Consider the following 19,583-nt stretch of genomic DNA (forward strand, 5'->3'; position numbering starts at 1 on the left):
AAGTAACAAACGAAGGGCTTAAGGGAAATAGGATTGCCACTCGTGCATCGTTAATTGACCAAGTACTTGCAATAATGTGGAAATTGATCATTAATGAAAACACTGCATGCGTTGATAAAAAATAGTTATTTATATAACAAGAGCGCGAAGTTCAATTTCGCGCATTGAGACTGAAGGTATTTTGACGAGGCGAAGCCGAGTTAAAATATCAGTCAAATGCGCGAAATAACTTCGCGCTAGCGTTATATACAATATTTTTTCTACAACTGAACCGATTGTTAATTAAATTTGCTGTTTAAGTTCAACTTTGTCACGTGCGCGAAATACTTTTTTTCACTGTTGACGATTTCGCGCACGTTGTCAAGGGCAACCTTACTTATTAATTAACCGTTTAAAAATCTAGTACTTCGCGCTTCGAAATTCGTCAGAAAATGACAGGTTTTTTTGACAGTTGTAGAAAAAAATATTTTTTTCTTTCAACAGCATAATCAAACATCAGCAACCGTTATATAATATGGGAATCTATAAAATCTAGGTATTTATCAACTCTCGTATACACGCCTGGATATTTGGCACTTCCACATTTTCGCCCCCAAGAAACAATTCCAATTAACATTCCGTTTTGTGTTAGTGGTCCACCAGAATCGCCCTATAATTTAAAATGAAGCAATATCGTTTGAATTCACATAAGTGTAACAATTACATAACATGCGTCTTTCCCGTCTTCCGATGACCCTGCACATACCATATCATCAGTTACAGGTGTTATGGTACTATAGATATCTACGCAAACATTATCGTCAACTACTTCAATTTCGACATAATGAAGTAAGTTAGACATATCTCCATAAAGCTAGAAATGACTTTAAAATTTATTTATTCCGCTGTGTGTTACCTCCAAGCTTCCCCATCCACTAACATTTGCCTTACTTCCTGCTTCTATTACCGCGTTGGGTGTAGGTAGAGCAATGGGTGATACCATATTATTACCAATCACATCCTGTAACTGTGTGCGAGTTAGTAATACTTATTGCAGTTCATTTTTACAATTAGAACGGCGATGTCGTCAAATGGTTTGTTCGGTAGATATCCACTGTGCTTTACCACCGAACGGAGATTGACACCGGTTCCTTGATCAAGGTAAGCACTTCCCCCAAACACTGACAAATCCTCCACCTGTATTCTAAAATGGAAGTTCCTAAACGAATATTAGCGTAATTGTTACCTACGCCAAATTGTAATCGTTATAGAGACAGTGAGCTGCAGTTAGAGCCGTCTGAGCGCTAATTAAAACAGCCCCGCACTGATGAACGTTTTCATATCTAAGTGATAATTGGAAGGAAAACGTCGTCATATCTGCCGCACTACCTCCCATTATACGTTGACTTTTTATTAAATGTCCTGTAAGAATTCAATATAATATACTGTTTAATGAAATATAAGTTTGATTACCGTAAGTAAAACAGAATATGGTTACAAAAGCCAGAATGGCCACAATAAGGTTCATCATACGGCTAGGGTACATAATTGTTTCCCGCACGCTGTTGTTCCTTTTAACAAACGAATTTAATCTCAAAGGGGTTAATTGGGTAAACTTAGCGTGAATTTTGGGCACGACCTTATAAAGTATATGCTAATCAATTTATGGTAGTACTATACACAAAGATTAAGTCGCAAGTCTGCTTATATTAACTCTATCTTAATTACACCACCAATAAAATAATTATGAAAAAAACAACGACACGTAAAGTCAACATCTGAAGGTGTAAAGTAAACGTCAAGCGAATATAAAATTTCAATATCCTACGTAATTTCCGAAAAATTTTACTCCTTTTCAATTAGGTTTTTTTTTGAATGGGTATATCATAAGTTACCGATGTATGTTCTATTAAGGTATCCAACTCGATGTCCATAAAAGGGACAGCCGACTATAAAAATGCGACATTTGATAAAAAGATTACTACACGACAAAAACGTACCAGGAGGTGGGCTGTGAGAATATCAGTCGTGATTCGTGAAGGAATAAATTTTGACTTGAAATAGAAAGCTGTTCCATATACAAAAATAACACACGTTATCCTGATTATCAATGCTGCTCCCACTCCGGAGATTATACTTATATTGTGGGTTAATTCAAAGGTGTATGTCTAGTACAGTAGCCGCTTTAAATTATGAGGTTAAAATTAAATTTCTGTCGGTGAAAAAATAACTGAGTATCTACTGAATAACATATCAAAGAGTGCATTTTCGAAAATTACCGCTAATGTAAATCTATTAAAAACGATTGATCATACGCCAAAGCGTCAACTGATTTACTTGCGCTATATTATATTTATTATTAGTTACATTTCGATCAACCTATTATACATTAAGGGTTATAGTTTTCATTGAAATAGAAAAGTCGTGATAAATGAATTTATTTTTCATTTGCCTATTATATGCCAATTGTATCTGTCATATGAGATATATAAAGCAGTCTATGATGCCCGAGGGCATAATGAGAGGGTATAATGGATTGTCATTTCATTATGCCCTCGAACGGCCTGTCAAATACATTGACGGGAGTTATATTATGCAATAAAAAAGATGTTACTTGATATAAAGTTGGCAAACAATAATCATTACATTTGTAAATTGGAAATGCATTATTTGGAACGATGAAAAATAAAATTTTGTATGCACCTCAGGCATTACTTGCTATTTAACCCTCGGGCTCTGTCGCCCTCGGCATAAATATCGCCTTAATGCCCTTGATACATAAATAACTATTGTAATGAGTTGATCGAAAGGTAACTGGACTTACTGCGGCAAGCTTATGGCTGGAGTGAATCTTGAGGCGTCAACAAGATTGCCCGATGGCGTGACTCACGTCCAGTTTCTAATTTGTGATAGTTGTTATACCACCTATTCAGTTTGATTCTCCTTCAATACAAAGTTGACAAGTTTGAGGGTTCAAATTACCTTTTAAAACGGCAGTTGGTGCAATTATGAATTCTCCAGTTTTAGGACATCCATAAACCGATGGCGAAAACCTAACTACTCTTCTAAACTTCTTACTCCCGTATTTCGACTGCTTAAACTGTTAGAAACATACGCCACTGCTCTTATAAAAGTTTTACGAAACCGACTTTCCGAAAATCGGCCTCAGGACTCAAATTAACGTTCCTTGAAAATGTAGTTTTTTTAATGATTTTTTTTCAAGAAACCACTGGCGATTTGTTCGTTTCAGTTTGTTTTATCATTAGATTAAGCCACTGGCAGTTTCAGTAGCAATGGTAATATAATCAAGGTAAGCAAACAAAATGGTTCTAAAACATGACCAAGAATACGATCAAGTAACCTTTGGAAAGTTGGAGGAGAATTATATAAACCGAAAGGCATAGGAGTGAATGAAACAAACCGCGTCCAGGTACACAGGTACAGTGAAAGCAGAAGTGGGTCAAGAATCAGAGGCTAAAAGTGTTTGCTAGTATGTAGAACGAATGTCAAATATTTAGCGTCTTTTATACAATCTAAAATGGAACTAACGTATGGTAAAGGATATGCGTCTTTCTGAGTGAACTTTTCTATAGTGAACGCAAAACCGATAGGAATTATTTCTCTTCTTAACCAACACTATTGGACTAGACCAAGCACTAATGGAGGTTTCAACTACACCTAAGTCTAGCATCTAACATCTAATTCCATTTTGCCAACTTCTAGTAAAGTAGGAGAAAGAGGATAATATCGTTGTTTAATATATTGATTCATAAGTAGTTATAGTTATATGTTCAATCAAGTTAGTACAGCCCAAAGGTGCAGAATTATCAACATATTTAGTAAGAAGGTCTTGAAGTACTTTTTCTCATAAGAAGAATAAGAGTTCAGTGGATGGAATACTAATTTCACGAGATTTCGCTACTAAATGACCAAGTACCACTACGAAAATCAGGTACGAAATTAATTAAGTACCAAAAGTCTATGCCTAAAATAAGGGGTTGAGGAACATTAGGCATCGCTAACAGTCAGGGTCTAAATAACTTGTCCAGAAATAGAGACAGAATTTCCATCATCTAAAATGCACGAAGCAGGTTTACTGCGAGAAAGTTGGGAACGTTCCAGCCAGGACCACCTAAAATATTGCGTGAAGCACCATAATAAGCTTTAAACGTATAACCAATAGTAATCTCCTCGGACGTACTCGCGTTGCGGGGCAGGAAAATTTAGGCACACTAGGTTTCCCACACGAGTAACAATGCCAATTTGCGGCATTGTGGTGAAATATGGTCAAGTTGACTACAATTCCAGCATTTAACAGTTTTCTGAGAAGTAGTAGATGAAAAATTCGTAGGTCTAGACTGAGTTGATGTCAAGTTAGCCTGGGAATAATTGATTTCTTGGATGAAGCAGAGTCATTGTCTGTAGAAAGCAAGTACACTAAACTGGGTTCTAATAGTTTAACTGTCTTCTTGGAAGGTGGAGGGTTAAGAAGGTTAATAAAGTATTTGTTTTATTCAATTTTGTTCAATCAAAGGGTCAGCTATCGTCGTTGGTGTCCCATTCACAATCTCAAGCAAATGTTCATCATAGTCAACAGTTGAGGTCAAAAGTATTATGATTGGCGGTAAGCGAAAGAGGGGTCGCCCATCAAAAGTAAAGAAGGATTGAGCAGTGAATTCTTATATATATTGTAAAACACTAATAACAAGAATAAAACTTGATTGTAATGTATAGCATGTTTTAAGATACTGAATATGTTATTACAATTTACTGCACAACAACACATGCTTTTTTAATACTTAAATTACCATATTACACTGCCCAAAGAAATAATACCCTCTCATAGTCTACAGAAAAATTCGCTGCCATTATTTACGTTGTGAAATATTTTTCTGAATAGTAGTAGTCCCTAATAATGCTATAATTATAAAAGTGGAAGCAAATAAATTAGCGTACTCTTGCAAATTGAACTAGTTTTACTGTTACAAACACCATGGATCTTGATGCAGGAGGTATAATTCCACTCAAATGCAATTCACCTACTCGTTGATAAGCGTACGCCTGCATTAACCCATATTTCTAATAGAAAATTTTCAAAGCAAGAATAAGTGCCAGTACAAAACATTTCTTGTTACATACGCTACCTACTTGAAAGCTAGTTTCTATGGTCGGAATACGAACACGTTTCAGATTTCGCAGTTCTTTGTGCTAATGTCAATCTTTGTTGGCGTTTTTGCATTCATCAAGTTTACGAGAAAGCTACGAATAAGAAATTTCACTGAAATGTGCTTATTTATAACAATCCCTTGACAGGCAGACATTTTCTCAGAGGAAAAAAGAATATTACTAGCATCTCTATACGACTTTAGCAATATACCTTCTCTCTATAAAATTAGAAAAGCTTATTTCAACCACCCGCGGGAGAAATGTTTGATTGACCTCCCAATTTAAGGCACGAGGCTATAAATCCCTAATTGCTATAATATATAGTATCAAAACCACTCACAAACGGGGGCAAAGAGCTTTGAAGTTTTTACAAATGAGTAGCCTGCAGTTTCTCTTTTTGTGTATATGTTGGGAATGACAACTATGAAATTGAATATTGGAAAATAACATTTCACGCAAAGGGCATACGTTTAATTACCTACGTTTAGGTAAAATACATTACGTTTCAATGCGCTTAAACGGTCAAAAAGTAGAAAATCAGATAAACTTTATCAATTCACATTTCACTTATGACTCCTTAATGCGTTCAAAGCGAGTTCGGTACAGCGGAAGTTTTGGTGTTTATACGCCTGTATAGCGCGGCGGCAACGAACCCTGAATAAGAAGGTAATTAACTAAGGGCTTAGAAATATGATAGTAAATAAAGGGAGCAAACTATTAGCGGGTTTAGACAAATACAAATGGGATTAGCATTGGTTTGTGATTCAAATCTGCCTGTCTACATGAACAGTTTTGGAGGCGACACCTGCTACCCAACTTGACGTACAGCCGCGGTTGTTCTCTTTCTGCCAGAACGCCTAGCCAATCTTTTAAAGTCAACAAACATATTATTTAGAGTAAAATTGAAACACGTATGAATTATTTTCACGTTTTTCAATTTTCTGAGTTAAATTTCATTTTCATCGACAAATATGCATCGTACTATGTTTACAGGGCAAAAAAAAAGCAGTGCAAACATAAAAATGAAACCGCATTTCAAGCACTAGTGTTTCATGCGTTGTCAAATTTGCATTTTCAATAAATTTCAGAGATTTAATTTTAATTTCGTCTAGTCACTGACTATGAGATGCTCTCAAGTCTCAACCCACAAGCGATGAGTTTTCGTTACAATGTGCCCGATTATAAAAATTTGCAGCCACACTGCGATTTCCGTGGAGGAGCAAACTCCAGACCTCATACGTGAAATCGAACTTCCAACATGAAAACAGTTATTGTAGTTATTTTAAGTTATTGATACCAGGGACTCGATAAGTTAATCTTAATCTGTGTCCATGCATTAACACTCATGTACATTTGTCTAGTGTCACTTACTTTAATTAATTCTATGAACATATTCTGCACTACAACGTATTCGTAGATCCTTTACTCGTTATATTAGAAAAGAACATTTGTTTCTGTTAAATAGCGCATATTATTAAATTTGCCACCCTTTATTTTCGTTTCCTTGGCAACCGCAAATCAATATCTAGTCATTATTACTTCTAATTAGAACTAAACGCTGATGCCTCGTGGAAAATCTTTTAAGAAATGCTATTGAAACATAATAAGTGAAGGAAACAAAAACATTCAATATACAAAAACCTTGTAAGGGTGCCTTTACAAAAGTTTGGAAATATACTCCGGTTCGTGGGGTAGGTCGATGTATAAAATCCTTCTTACACTTTTCTTCGTTTTCTTCTTTTGTTGTAGTACGTTGGGACCTACCTTTCGCACTTTAATCTACAGGCACTCAACAATACACCTAATTTCTACACTGACCTAAAATCCTCCTAGAATCCTTTCACTACAAAGAGCCAATATTACATCTGTAATTCAAACAAAATCAGTGTCGTCTAATATAAATTTAAGTGCAAGTATAGGAGTGAAGTTCCAGATGCAACATCACTTGGCTTTTGTGTTTATTTGCGAGTTCTGTTTGTTGAAAATCGCAGTTACAACCGGATATTTTGGATTATTAACATTTTAAGGTAATTAAAATTTCTTTAATGAATTTGTTCAATCGATCGCTTGTGCGTGGTACTTTGTTTATAAGCCCTTTAGAAGCTCTGTGTTCTGTTTCTTTGAGTTTATTGATTTTTTTTAACAAATTTGTTTCATCTGTAAGTGTTCTATGTTGTGTTTAATCTAGCCCAAATTACGACGTAGATAAGGTTTCTCATGCTATACATTTTTTTTAATCTGTACAAGTCACTCCAAATAAAATGCTGAGAAATAATATAATAGATCACCGACCATCAAAGTACCCCATGGTTTGGAATTGATTGGTCCAAATTGGTAGTTTCCGATGTTTAAACCCTAGTCTGTGTTAATTTGGTTACGTAGCAGAAGGTCTTCTTACCATTCCGACAACACTTATAACTGCTTACGATTGGCATTTCGGGAAAGGATTCATTATTTCCGTATCTATCTTTCGTGAATCCTCAGTTACGAGTAATTAACATCGACTCATCGAACACATCAAAAGGTCAGAAATAAAGAAATTCTCCGAAATATTGAATTTTCCTTTTATGGGTACCTTCCTCCAACATTTTCGAGATATTCACAATGAAGTTTTTACATCAGCAGTAGATGTGTCTCGTCCTGACGTTCCACTTGCACTTTATGAGTAGCTCTTCTTACACTTCGTTTTCAAGATATTCGCTTCGACTTTACCAACAGATATGTATAGTTCGAACGATTCATTTTACATTTTGTCAGTACTTTCCTCCAACAAACCGTTTTCGAGGTATCCGTTTTTAAAGTATTGGTATCACAAATGGATCTTCCAGACGTTCCAATCGCCCTTTGTGAGTACCCTCCTCCGTCAATCTATTTTTGAGATATACGGAATTATTTTCGATCACGATAACGGACCGAGGAGGACGACGGTGGTTGGTAGAAATTAATTCCCTTCTTGGAGACCTTTTATTACAGTACTATGAAGGATACAACTAGCCTCCCCCCCTCAACCTTCTCTTTTGATAAGGGGTCGAAAGAAGGGCGAAATTGGGTAGAAAACAGTTCCTTTTGTTAAGACTTTTACGACGCACATGAATCAAATCCATTTCGATGAGAAGTACGTGTGTTCACCCCCTGCCCACCCTCCGCATTTTGGCTCCACTAAAGGCAATGTCGGAGGCGCATGTAAAACTTATGCGGGTTTTACTTTCAAAAACAGTATCTCAGGATTTCACCCCTCCCCAGCCCCCCTCAAAGAGAGCGAAATTTGATGGCCGTCTGGCATACGTTCAAGGTATAAGCTACTTATTTCAAAAATTCAAGGACTCTAGCACAATTCCCATAAAAGTACTTCATAATGGCAGAAGTGGGGCCAAAACACAAACAATAGCACATTTTTTTAATTCATAAAGAATGCGTTAAAAATATTAATAGAGTCAAGTGGCACCTAAGAGATAAAGCAGTGGTCGCCACACACCGTCCGAAAACACAGCTAGGGGTAAGCAAGAACGTGGTTGGAGAAAAAATGTTATGTTTCATACGTACGAAACATGCGTTTTCGTGACTCGCAAGGATGCGCTACTTGCAACACCCTCCCTCGTCCCGAAAACGCGAATTTCTTGCACTTATGAATCAAGTAACTATTATGGATGGTTCGAGTGCTTTATTTTATGCATATAACGTTACGGATGCCATGGCTAAACTACAAATGTAAATGAGGCAGTTAATTCGAAAACTTCTGCATGGAAACTTTTCACATCTCATGTTTAAATAACGCAGACCGAAAGAACTTCTACGAAATTAAAGTTGTTCTCAATATAACTATCTTAATGAATATGTATTACTACCTATAGCTGTAAATTATACGGAAACTATGGAAATATTCTCTAACCGCATTTGTTGTCTTTTAGTGTAGAGTTGCATTTAAATATGATTCAGGTTTAGAAGTTTAGCTTTGCTAAATTGCCGCTTTTGGTAATTTTATATTTCAAAACAAAACCAATTTCTGCACAAAGGCGGAAAAGTTTGTCAAAAATTAATTCACTTTAAAGTATGTGGCGTAAAACGGCTACGAATTGAAAGAGATCAAAGAAAAGCATCCCTTTTATTATGCTAGTTAAGAGTTAAGAGCCATAGAATGCAGTGGCTGTAGTATGGTTAATAGGGCTCTAGAAATTGGAAATAAAACAGCACGAAACCATATCTTTTTAGAGTGCTGGTATAGATATTTATTCGCAAAACTCGCAACATCATTGAATCTGTGTACAAATATAAGGCAAACTTTTTCTAAATACATAATCAGATTTTTTTAGAGAACAATCCATAAGTTACAAAGATGAATTATGAATTATAAATGTTATTCAAAGAGATTCTTTTAATGGAATACATACGAACAATTCTCCTATACCCTTTTAAATGGAGCACTTCAACCTACTACCGTTTGGACTCTTATAGTATCTATTGCAAATTTCACTCGAAACTCTGAATTTGATACTTATCTTATAATTTTATAATCTCTGGATTAAACGTGACGAAAAACGCAAAAAGGACAACAATAATGAAAGTTATTCGGCACAAAAGTTAATTGCATTTACAAAAGTTGAGTTGCTATCCTTCTTTCAGAAAATTTGTCACGTATATACATTTCTTAAACCATCGCCCAGTTTATTCCACCCATCAACATTTTTTTCGGCCTTTGTCGATATTTTACCATTTACAAATAATGTTGAAGTAGATATGTCAAACTACTAAATAATAGTACATTGTATATCAAGGTAGAGAAGTACAGTATTATTACTGGCAAGCGCCTCGAGATGTAATCTTGGTGCTCAGGCAATAATAGACTTCTCTACCGTGGTATATATACTATTTTTTTCACTACTAGCACTTGAAATCCTCTAAATTAACATATTATATTGATAAGAAAGTGAACGGTTGGACAGAATTTTGTGTTTATTAATTTAACATGTCAATCAATATCAATACGTAGAAGTACAAGTCAAACAGGCCGTATTTTGTTCTGTCATTGAGATACTTTCAAAGAGTAATTTCGTTCGAATTTTTTCAAAATGTGATAATTTTAGGTATGCAATTTCTCTGGAAATGGCGGATGGTGGCAATTATTCATTTTAGAGAACTTGTCTAAACGTTTATTGAGCGAAATTTCGGGTTGTGTTTTCTAAAAGTGACAGCGTGACAGTTCTCATTATTGACTACTAGTTAATAATATCCACATTATTAACCACTTTGAACAAATGCCGAGAAAGGCTACTTTACAAGTGGAAAAAAGGTTAATAATCATGTCATCAGAAGCTAGCAGTGAAAAAATCTTGAATTCTAATGATATTACTGATTAAGTTTTGGTCAATACTCATAGATTGGACTATCTGTTGGAATTGGAATTGGCTTCCCAGGTGGGCTTTGCACGGACCGGTGACGGAACAGGCGCACTGTTTTCTGTCGTGGAAATTCTCTGGTATTTCCTTCTCTTCTTGAGCGTGCTGCGCAAAATCTTCTCCATCGCTGTACGGCGTAGACTGGCTGTCGTCAATATCTGACTTTCGGCGTAATTTCGGTCTTCTAAGTATTGTCACGAAAATGAATCGCTTGACAACGCACGGTTCGAACCCGCAAGACAACTAGCGCAGTTTCATTGTCGGAGATTGCACTTTTTTTTGACACATTTTACTTATATTTATATGCCCTCCTTCAGCAGTTCCGCTATCTTACTACGATGAAGCGTTCTGGGCACTTCTTTTACCAGATTTTGTCAATTCGACTCGGTACTGAACAGACGTATTTAAATGAGCTCTCCTTGTAGATATTTTAGTACAATGACTCATAATTAATTACCTCATTCCGAATATACGTACGTAAAGCAGTATTTATGATCCTAATTCATTTACATCTGAAATGAAATTGCATTTCTAACCGCCATTGTTACTTTTTATTGGTGCTAATATCCTTTCAGCTCCTTTACGGTTAAATAATATCCCAATTCGGTCATAACAAATGAACAGTTAAACAAATATAGGTTCCTTAAAATGCTAAAACACATACACGTCCATACGATCAAGGATACATGCATGATGCATACCTAAATATGCCTTAACCCTGAAGTTCTGCATGACATTTCAGTATTTTGTAATTTTGTGTAGGTCACACCGAGACACACAGCAGTATACTAGAATCTCTCTGTATCTTTCTTTCATCAGAAACACTTCTACACCAGCTAGCCACTTTACCTAGATTATGAACTAATTTGAATTTTGCCAGTGCAAGCAAGCAAATGCAAGCTGGGATTTCTCCTAGAGGGAAAACATACTCGATATTTTTTCATCTAGTGGACAACAAAATGAAATATTTTTGGAATCGAAATTTGCCCATTTCGATACTTTTTGTCGCTTCGAAATGTGGAAAATAAAACCTATTTTTTTAAATCATTTTACACGGGAATTGGAATGATATTGACGACAAAAAAATTTGTCATTATATAGAGACATGCTTCAGGAATTTAAGTATAAAGTTTCATATACAAATTCCAACTCGATACATAGATGAACATGAAATATGGAAGCATGTTTTTCCTGTATTTAACATAGACGAAATCCCAGCCTTTTCCTTTTTATTCAGGATAATTTCAGAAACTACAGTTTTAGTGAAAGGGGGTGATGAAACAATCAAATGAAATTCCGTGCCTTATTTTAAGAATAATTTTAGAACTACTTTCAGGGATAAGTTTTTCAAAGTTTACGATTAAGCCGAAAGTAGCCGGTGGCTAATAGGTTGTTACCCAACAGTCGAACGTAGTCTTATCATCGTGTATAGATCTATCCCAAACAAATATTCCACAACATCCCTCACATAATCGAATACCTATTATCTACCCTCTTAAAATCCGTGATTTAATTCAATTTAGATAGTATCTATAAACCGTAACACATTTTGCTTACGCAAACGCTCATAATATTAATAAACTCCTGTTTGCGTTGAGGGGTGTAATTAAAATTAACCGAACGCCGTCTATTGAGGGGGGATTTCGGTGCAGTTTTTAATCAATCACTATCTTGTGTGTGCTCAAATTTCCATGTTAAACGCTGGCCTCTGCACAGAGGTGATCCGGAAAATTTCCTGGGTGCAGCTTGAGGGAAGATGGAAGTGGAAGTGAATATTTAAAATGTGATTGAAAGACGTGTGAGGATGTCAAAGGGAGAAGAAAAAAAATTGTTTCTGGACTAGAAATTCATTGTATTTAAATTGGGATACAGGTGGAAAATTATTGTGGCAATATTCTTGAATAAGATAGAGTTCAGATTGCATTGCATTATTTGACCCTTAAGTTAAAGTTCAGCATTTCGGTTTAAGGTCTGGTTTCATTCCTTTAGATATTCGCAGTTGGAACAGGCGGGTAGTTAGCAACCGCTATCTTCCAGAGGTTATCTTATTACTAAGTTAATGTTAGTGGTTTCTGGCACCCAAGGTAAAAAAATCTTTAATTAATAGTAGGAACTCGCCCCTGACGAGTTTATCTCAATGGTCCCTATTTTATTGCTTTCGCAACATATGGCGTCCATTAACTAAAATAGATATAATAATTGTATATAATAATGCTGGGCTCTGCAGGCCTGCCTTTTTAGAGAGGATGTACTATAATACAAAAATTAATGAATCCGTTTTTTGTTTTTTTTTTCTTATTAGGCCTAATAAACTTAAACCGACTCAATTTAGTCATTTGCAGACAAAATAGATGGCGAATGTATTTCGGAACATTTTGAGATCCAGTTGTAATCGATGTCACTTTCCAAGATGGTGGCCAATATGGCGACCTCCACGTTTGCCTCCGAAAACCGATCCCCACACCCCAAACAACAATCCAGGAGGGCGGCCAAACTTTTACAAGCGCGATAACTCCCAAAAAAGAATTACATTGAATTCACAATGGATCTACCCCGACATAAAACCTATGGAGATGCAATCCATATCCATTTATAAGCATAATATTGCGCCATCTGTGCCAAATCTCACAGGGTGTACTTTAAGAAAGAACGTCGTGAACGAACAATGCCTTGTATGTTAAAGAAGTTTAATCGCAATTGAGTACCTATCTCATTGCGACACATGTCCATGTTTGTTAAAATTGATGTTTTAGAGCAACTTTGTGCGGCAATAATCGGATGTATTGTGTATTATATCACTGACAGACCATTTTATGGCATTGTTACGGTTTTCGACAGAATTTCACAAAAAAAAACCAATTTAGAACAAATTACAAAGGAGGGAACTCGTTATAATTGATTACACATTGGGAATGGTCTCCGGAGATTGCGAGTTCTCCAACTAAATGAAATTTAATGTGTATACAAAACACTGTTGAAACGGACATGTATGAAAATGAAAAATAGATTTAGGATTTTATATGATAGATACATTTATTTATGAAGGTACGTGCTATAGGACTTCATTCTCAAAGGAAAACAATTTATTTTGAAAATATATAGTTAAGTAAGCCATTACAAGACAAGACAAAAGTTATGATACAGTACAAACAAATAAAGTATACAGGTAGGGTTGAACTATGCAGATATTGTGTGTGTATCTAGCGACACCGTAGAAACTACAAGGGTATACACCAGAATATTATTCCTGTACCCTTTCACGATATTGTTCATCAACATTTGGTTAGCATAACCAACATGCAGAAAATACAACATCGGAAAAAGGACTTCGGTATAAAATTACACGTTTTAGCCTTTCAAGCTCTTTGACATTCGATCTTCAAACAGGAAGGTTCATTGAGCAATTTTGCATTCAATTTCAAAAATAAATCGTTTATTGACTTAGTTTCTGTGTAGTATAAATAAGCGATAGATTCAAAGATAAAAAAGTCCCACGATCAAAGCTTACGTCGCCTCTCATGTTTGCGTGCTATCCAATTTAACCTTCTAGAAATGTCCCCAAGTTAAACATTTTGCGGCTTTTCAGACCCAATATATTTATAAGTTGAAATAAATTCGTCCGAAGTTCTTTTAAGTAACTCGTATATTGTATCGGTGGGCATTAATAATGATGGGAATTTTTGTGAAGCAAAATAAGTCTAGCCTTCAGATGGAATTGTTTACATTTTTATATTTTTGTTTGCTCCTCCATCGTGACACCATGTCCACACAGAGTTCTACCACTATTATTTAGGAACACTGTAGCAGTTATGTTCTTTATAATTTTATGATAATCGAAACACACTTTGCAGTAAGCTGGACCATTATGTCACAGAACGAATTTATGTAGAGAATAAATTTCTAGAATCAACAAGAAGTGCGAACAAATTTATTTGGAGGTGGACGTGGTCGGTGGTTAATTGCTCTAGGACGTTTATTCAACGATTTTAAAACCTTTAAATTACGCGTTTCTTTCAACTTACAACCCTTTCTGTCATTAGAGACAACAACCAGAGACGGCAACTTAAAGCTCTCAAATATCTTAAGGTGTACGTAATATGTTTCCAAAATAGTGCTTTCCAGAGGTGGATTTAACATCGTGGCCCGTGTGTTACGTCGCTCTCAAGAAAAATTTGATGCGCGGTGGAGCAATATAGTGCGCAGACTGTCGCCTCTTACACTCATACGGAGCACGAATGCCTATTTTTTTTTCACGTAACTTTCGGCATGTCGCATGTGGAGGATTTAAGAAAAAAAGGGAACTTCTTCGTGCAATAGCCGGGAATATTGCGGAGAGTTACGGTATTAGTACGTGAGTCGACATTTTCGTTTCGGTGAATTATTGGATTATTGTGCTCGCGCTTAAATAAATTTATACCACGAAAGCGTTGTGGCCCAAGGGGCAAAACATTTTATTGCGCTGTGCATTTTATTATGAACAATTAGTGAACCCAAACCAAAGATATTGGTAAAGTTTTCATTGCAAATATTTGCAAATAGTGGTCCAAGGTTCTGAAACGTTAAGAGCAGAGCAGAGTATGATTTGTAGAAAAAAATGGACAAAAACTGTAGTTGCTGTGAATACTTTATAGGCTTACGACAAATAGAATCAGCTGTTCTTCCTAATCAAACAATTGCTAGGAGTTTTTGCAATGAACTCAATCACAATTGCCACACCTGAATGAACATTTTTATTCTTCTGATCTACGTATCCAGACCTACCTGACGAACCGAACGGGACACCAGACACTGATGGGTTTAGCTTTGATGACCGTCCACAGGGACATCGTTATTTCCCCGCTAGAATAAACAAACGTCGAAATAGGCACAACTTGGCATCATAAATTTATTAATACATTCTTGAAAAGTACACTTAAAATTGACCTAAACTATTTTAACCAAACTTAACTCCATGTTGTTTATCTAATCTGTAGCCGTCCAATAAACTTCTTGTTTAGTGTGTGTGAATATAAGAAAAAGGTTACACCAGATTACAATACTTTTTTACTTTTTTTTAAATACGTTTATATTTACGATATGTATTGCTATGTAAACCAAGGGGTGTTATGGGGTATGTTTTCCTGGGTTGGTAAAAAACGTGCGTAAGTAACGTAATTTTCGGTTAGTTTTGGAAATGCCAAGCGGGACATCCTGTATTTAACACTATTCAAAGTTTAATCAGGAAATCTGGTGGAATGTTGTTACAAATAGGCTCATAACTGGTGACTTATTTATATTTTATTTGTGATTTTACTTTTGCTGTAAATTTTGTTCAATAATTTAGTAGGATTAATTGTTTTTGTGATTTAAGACGTAAAAGTTAAGACACATTTTGGCGACATTGTATGGAATATTTTCCGTTCGTGAGATAATGTTCGTGTCTCCATAACGTCAATATCATATTCAGCATTTGTTTTTAAGGGGAATTAAGAATTAAATAATTCATTCTAATAGGCAATGCCTTACTGAATAAGCGTGCTATCTTGTTTTATATCCTTTACCATCCTTTGGCCTGAGCATTCACTTTCTTGATATTGGTTTCACATTTTTGCCTACTCCAGATGGATCTTTTTTTTTTTTTAATAAATTTATTGCCAGATCAACAATCATAAGTTTGTTATACATAGCAGTGATAAGATTCAGTATGACTGTGTATCGTGACTTAGAGAGACTAAGTAGCGGTCCCTAGGAAAGTTAACCAATAATAAGTTAATCTTCTTCGTCGCCTGATAAAATAACGTCTTGGGGTAACCTGCGTTTGAGTCTGGTGTGGATATTTGGTTGAAATAGTTCATAGAACACCGCACCACTGCACGCACTTGAGTTAGTAATAAACTTTTTGGCACATTTATTAATATATTCTTGGATAGGCATTACTCCTAACTCTAAATGTAGCTGGGTGTTCCTAATATACCATGGTGCGTTGACAGCGGTACGCAGCACCTTTTTTTGGAATCGCTGCAGTTTTTGCATATTTGTTTTAGATGTGTTGCACCAAACCGGTGAAGCGTATAATGCTAAAGGTCGTAATAAGCTCTTGTATAGTAAGACCGTACATTCTATTTTTAGGGTTGATTTTCTGTTTATTAGCGGGTAGAGTTGCTTTAGCCTATTATAACTCTGAATTAATTTTTGGTTTATATGGTACTTCCAGCTTAGTCGGGTGTCTAAATGTACTCCTAAATATTTAGCGGCTGAGTCTTTGTCCATCCAGGATATTACTTTACTATTGACATGAATACTAGGAGTATCGTTGATTCTTCGTAATGTAAACACCTTGGCTTGGCATTTATCAGGATTTATTTGGATATTCCATTTTTTAAACCAGGCACACAGATTATCAATAGCTACTTGCAGTACTATTACTGTCTCGTTTAGGTTTGTAGCTTGAGTAAAAACGGCCGTATCGTCGGCGAAGGTAGCTAGTGTTGCGTTAGTTTCAGGAGTGTCGGATGTGTATAGATTAAAGAGTAATGGACCCAGGATGCTGCCCTGTGGAACTCCAGCTCGGATATTTTTAATGTCAGATAACGTCGAATGGACTTTGACTTCAAAGCTTCTGTTTTCGAGAAAGGAGAAGATGATGGCTTTGAGATAAGAGGGTATGCTAATTTTTAAGATTTTAGTTTTTAAGCCTTCAGCCCACACACGATCGAAGGCCTGCGCGACATCTAGAAATACTGCTGCAGTGTACTGCTTGTTTTCAAATCCTCGTTCGATATGTTCGCTGATCCTTTGTAATTGATGATAGGTCGAGTGATTTTTTCTGAATCCGAATTGAAAGGTGGGCAGGACATCTAAATTTTGGATGCTGTCGATTAACCGTTCGTAAATAACCTTTTCTAGCAATTTCGATAACGTTGTCAGAAGACTTTATGGTCTGTAGTTGTTTATTTTCTTTTTGTCTTTGCCTGGTTTCGCAAACATTAGGACATGTGCGTGTTTCCATGACTGGGGGAAATAGCCATATTTCAAGCAGGCGTTGAATATTGAACTGAGCGAGGCTAGGGTTTTTGAGTTGGTAATAAGGTCATGACCGGGAGATTTCTTTTTAGGTAGTTTGTCTATTAGGCTCTTTAGTTCTTTGGGGGAAGTTGGTGAGATTCGATCGGGTATAGGCGCATTTCTTTCGATATTATTTATAACTTGCTTGAAGTGGGTTTAGTTCTTTGGGGGAAGTTGGTGAGATTCGATCGGGTATAGGCGCATTTCTTTCGATATTATTTATAACTTGCTTGAAGTGGGTTGAGGAACATGTAATTATTGGGGTAAAAGTTTTTCAAGATGAGTAGCAAACGCTACTGTTTTTTCTGTGTCTGAGCTGTAGTTTTCGTTACCTGTTTCTGAGGACAACGTAGGCAATTCTTCAACTTGTTTTAATATTTTCCTAGTTGTTTTCCATAGCCCTCTGTCTCCTGGGCTAAAATCGGATATGTGTTTTCTGTAGGTGTTTATTCGTAGATTATCGAGTTCTCTTTTTATTTGGTGAGTAATATTATTTAATCGATTTTTAATTAATGCACTCCTTGTTCTTTGAAACTCTCGCCGGATTTGGCTTTTCGATTTAATTAGGCGAATAATGTACTGTGGAGGATAGTTGTAGTCTATCGGGAGAGATCTTTTTGCGGGTGTGCATGTCAGTTTTACGGTGTCAACTATTGCCGTGGTGATATGCTTAACGGCTGAATCAATGTCGTCAGTAGTGTGGAGGTTTGTGGGGCTGTCTACATTGTTGAGCAGCTCTTCAAAGCGGTTCCAGTCCATTTTTCCATTGATCAGTTTTGGAGCGGGTTGCTTAACGGCTATTTTATCTACATAGCAGGAGAGCTCTTCGCAGTCGGTACTGAATTGTACATTTACTTTTCTACCTTGTTTTCAGAAACGTTTCCAGCAACCTACCGGTAAGATTAAAGTGGAAGATGAATGAAAATTTAATGGTGGTTAAATAATTTAGGAATGGAGACGGTAAATTTGTAACCTTTTTTTTTCCTCTGTCATTTAATGAGCACGATCCATGCACGTGATTACTTACTAATGCCTCGTCTTATAATTAAATCAAAAATTGTTTTATTTGGATCTCCATTCGAGTTCATTTTTTAAAAAATCGAATACTTTAATTTAAATATATGTCACGGTACTTGTCTGCATAGTGTCTGTAAACAGCAAAACCCAGATTGCGTAAATTCAATTAATTCGTGTAACCAGAAATCAATTTGCTAACGTGTTTTCTGTTTACTTTGGCCGAAACCTACATCAACTTTATACCTTTGTTAGAATTTAGTTGGAATTTAATTAAAAGATTTTACGTGCCCTCCTTTAAGACCGAAAAACGCATTAGCGATTGGTTTCACGTATTAAACAACCGTTGGAAATGATAGATAGGTTCTCCGTTAAAGTTTTGGATTCAGCCTCCTGTCATCCACTAAAAGTACAATTATAAACTAAACTTGTGGGTCTATAAATATGGGAACTTTTGCGTTTCCGTAAATCATTACCGTGTGCAATGGGGATATTTTTAAAAGCAACTCGGAGGATAAATGCAGCTCCAATATGTCTGCAGATAACTATTCGTTGCGGTAAATATATGGGCCCGAAACTCGAAAAACAGAAACTAAAGTTTGCTAGTGCGACAAATATCCAATGGAAATAAATTTTGATAACTGTTGATCGAATTAATTCACCGTTCAATGTTGCGGTATTGTAGGTATTAGGTATATATATGATGTAGAACAGTTCCTTAAATATAATCTTTGTGGTATTTGCGCATGGTTACCCGCCACAATTAATTTTAATGGCTACGTAGTACTTTAGTGTCACAGTGGCTCTACGTAGCGGAAATTAGTTTTAGTTTCACTGATAATGCTCTAACTATTCATTAAGTTTACTGGTTTGCCTGTTGGTCCGTTTTCCCGGACCGGAGGTTATTTATTACCGTGCGCATTGTTGAAAACCTAGATGCAAATATAGGCGTCGGCTTTTACAATTATAACGGATATCAGGGGAATA

At 36.0% G+C, this 19,583-nt stretch overlaps 1 protein-coding gene across 1 annotated transcript; it reads right to left on the bottom strand.

Moving 5' to 3' along the window:
- Positions 1-505: 505 nt before the first annotated feature.
- LOC116165820 (transmembrane protease serine 5-like) lies at positions 506-18,341 on the bottom strand. The gene is made up of 8 exons (XM_031480511.1): positions 18,163-18,341; positions 16,944-17,343; positions 1,453-1,633; positions 1,230-1,401; positions 1,048-1,183; positions 896-1,006; positions 704-853; positions 506-649 (listed from the first exon to the last, which is right to left on the bottom strand). The coding sequence occupies exons 1-8, from the start codon at positions 18,339-18,341 to the stop codon at positions 506-508; spliced, it is 1,473 nt and encodes a 490-aa protein (XP_031336371.1).
- Positions 18,342-19,583: the final 1,242 nt, after the last annotated feature.

This window comes from Photinus pyralis, unplaced genomic scaffold (assembly GCF_008802855.1).
Source record: "Photinus pyralis isolate 1611_PpyrPB1 unplaced genomic scaffold, Ppyr1.3 Ppyr1.4_LG3a, whole genome shotgun sequence".
NCBI lineage: Eukaryota > Metazoa > Arthropoda > Insecta > Coleoptera > Lampyridae > Photinus > Photinus pyralis.

Excerpts from the sequence above, each read along its gene's own strand:
- LOC116165820 (XM_031480511.1), bottom strand. The coding sequence starts at position 18,341 with ATGGACTGGAACCGCTTTGAAGAGCTGCTCAACAATGTAGACAGCCCC. Across the intron at positions 17,344-18,162 it reads GACTACAACTATCCTCCACA|AAAAAATCACTCGACCTATC; the intron begins GTACATTATTCG and ends ATTCGGATTCAG. Across the intron at positions 1,402-1,452 it reads CATATTCTGTTTTACTTACG|GACATTTAATAAAAAGTCAA; the intron begins GTAATCAAACTT and ends GAATTCTTACAG.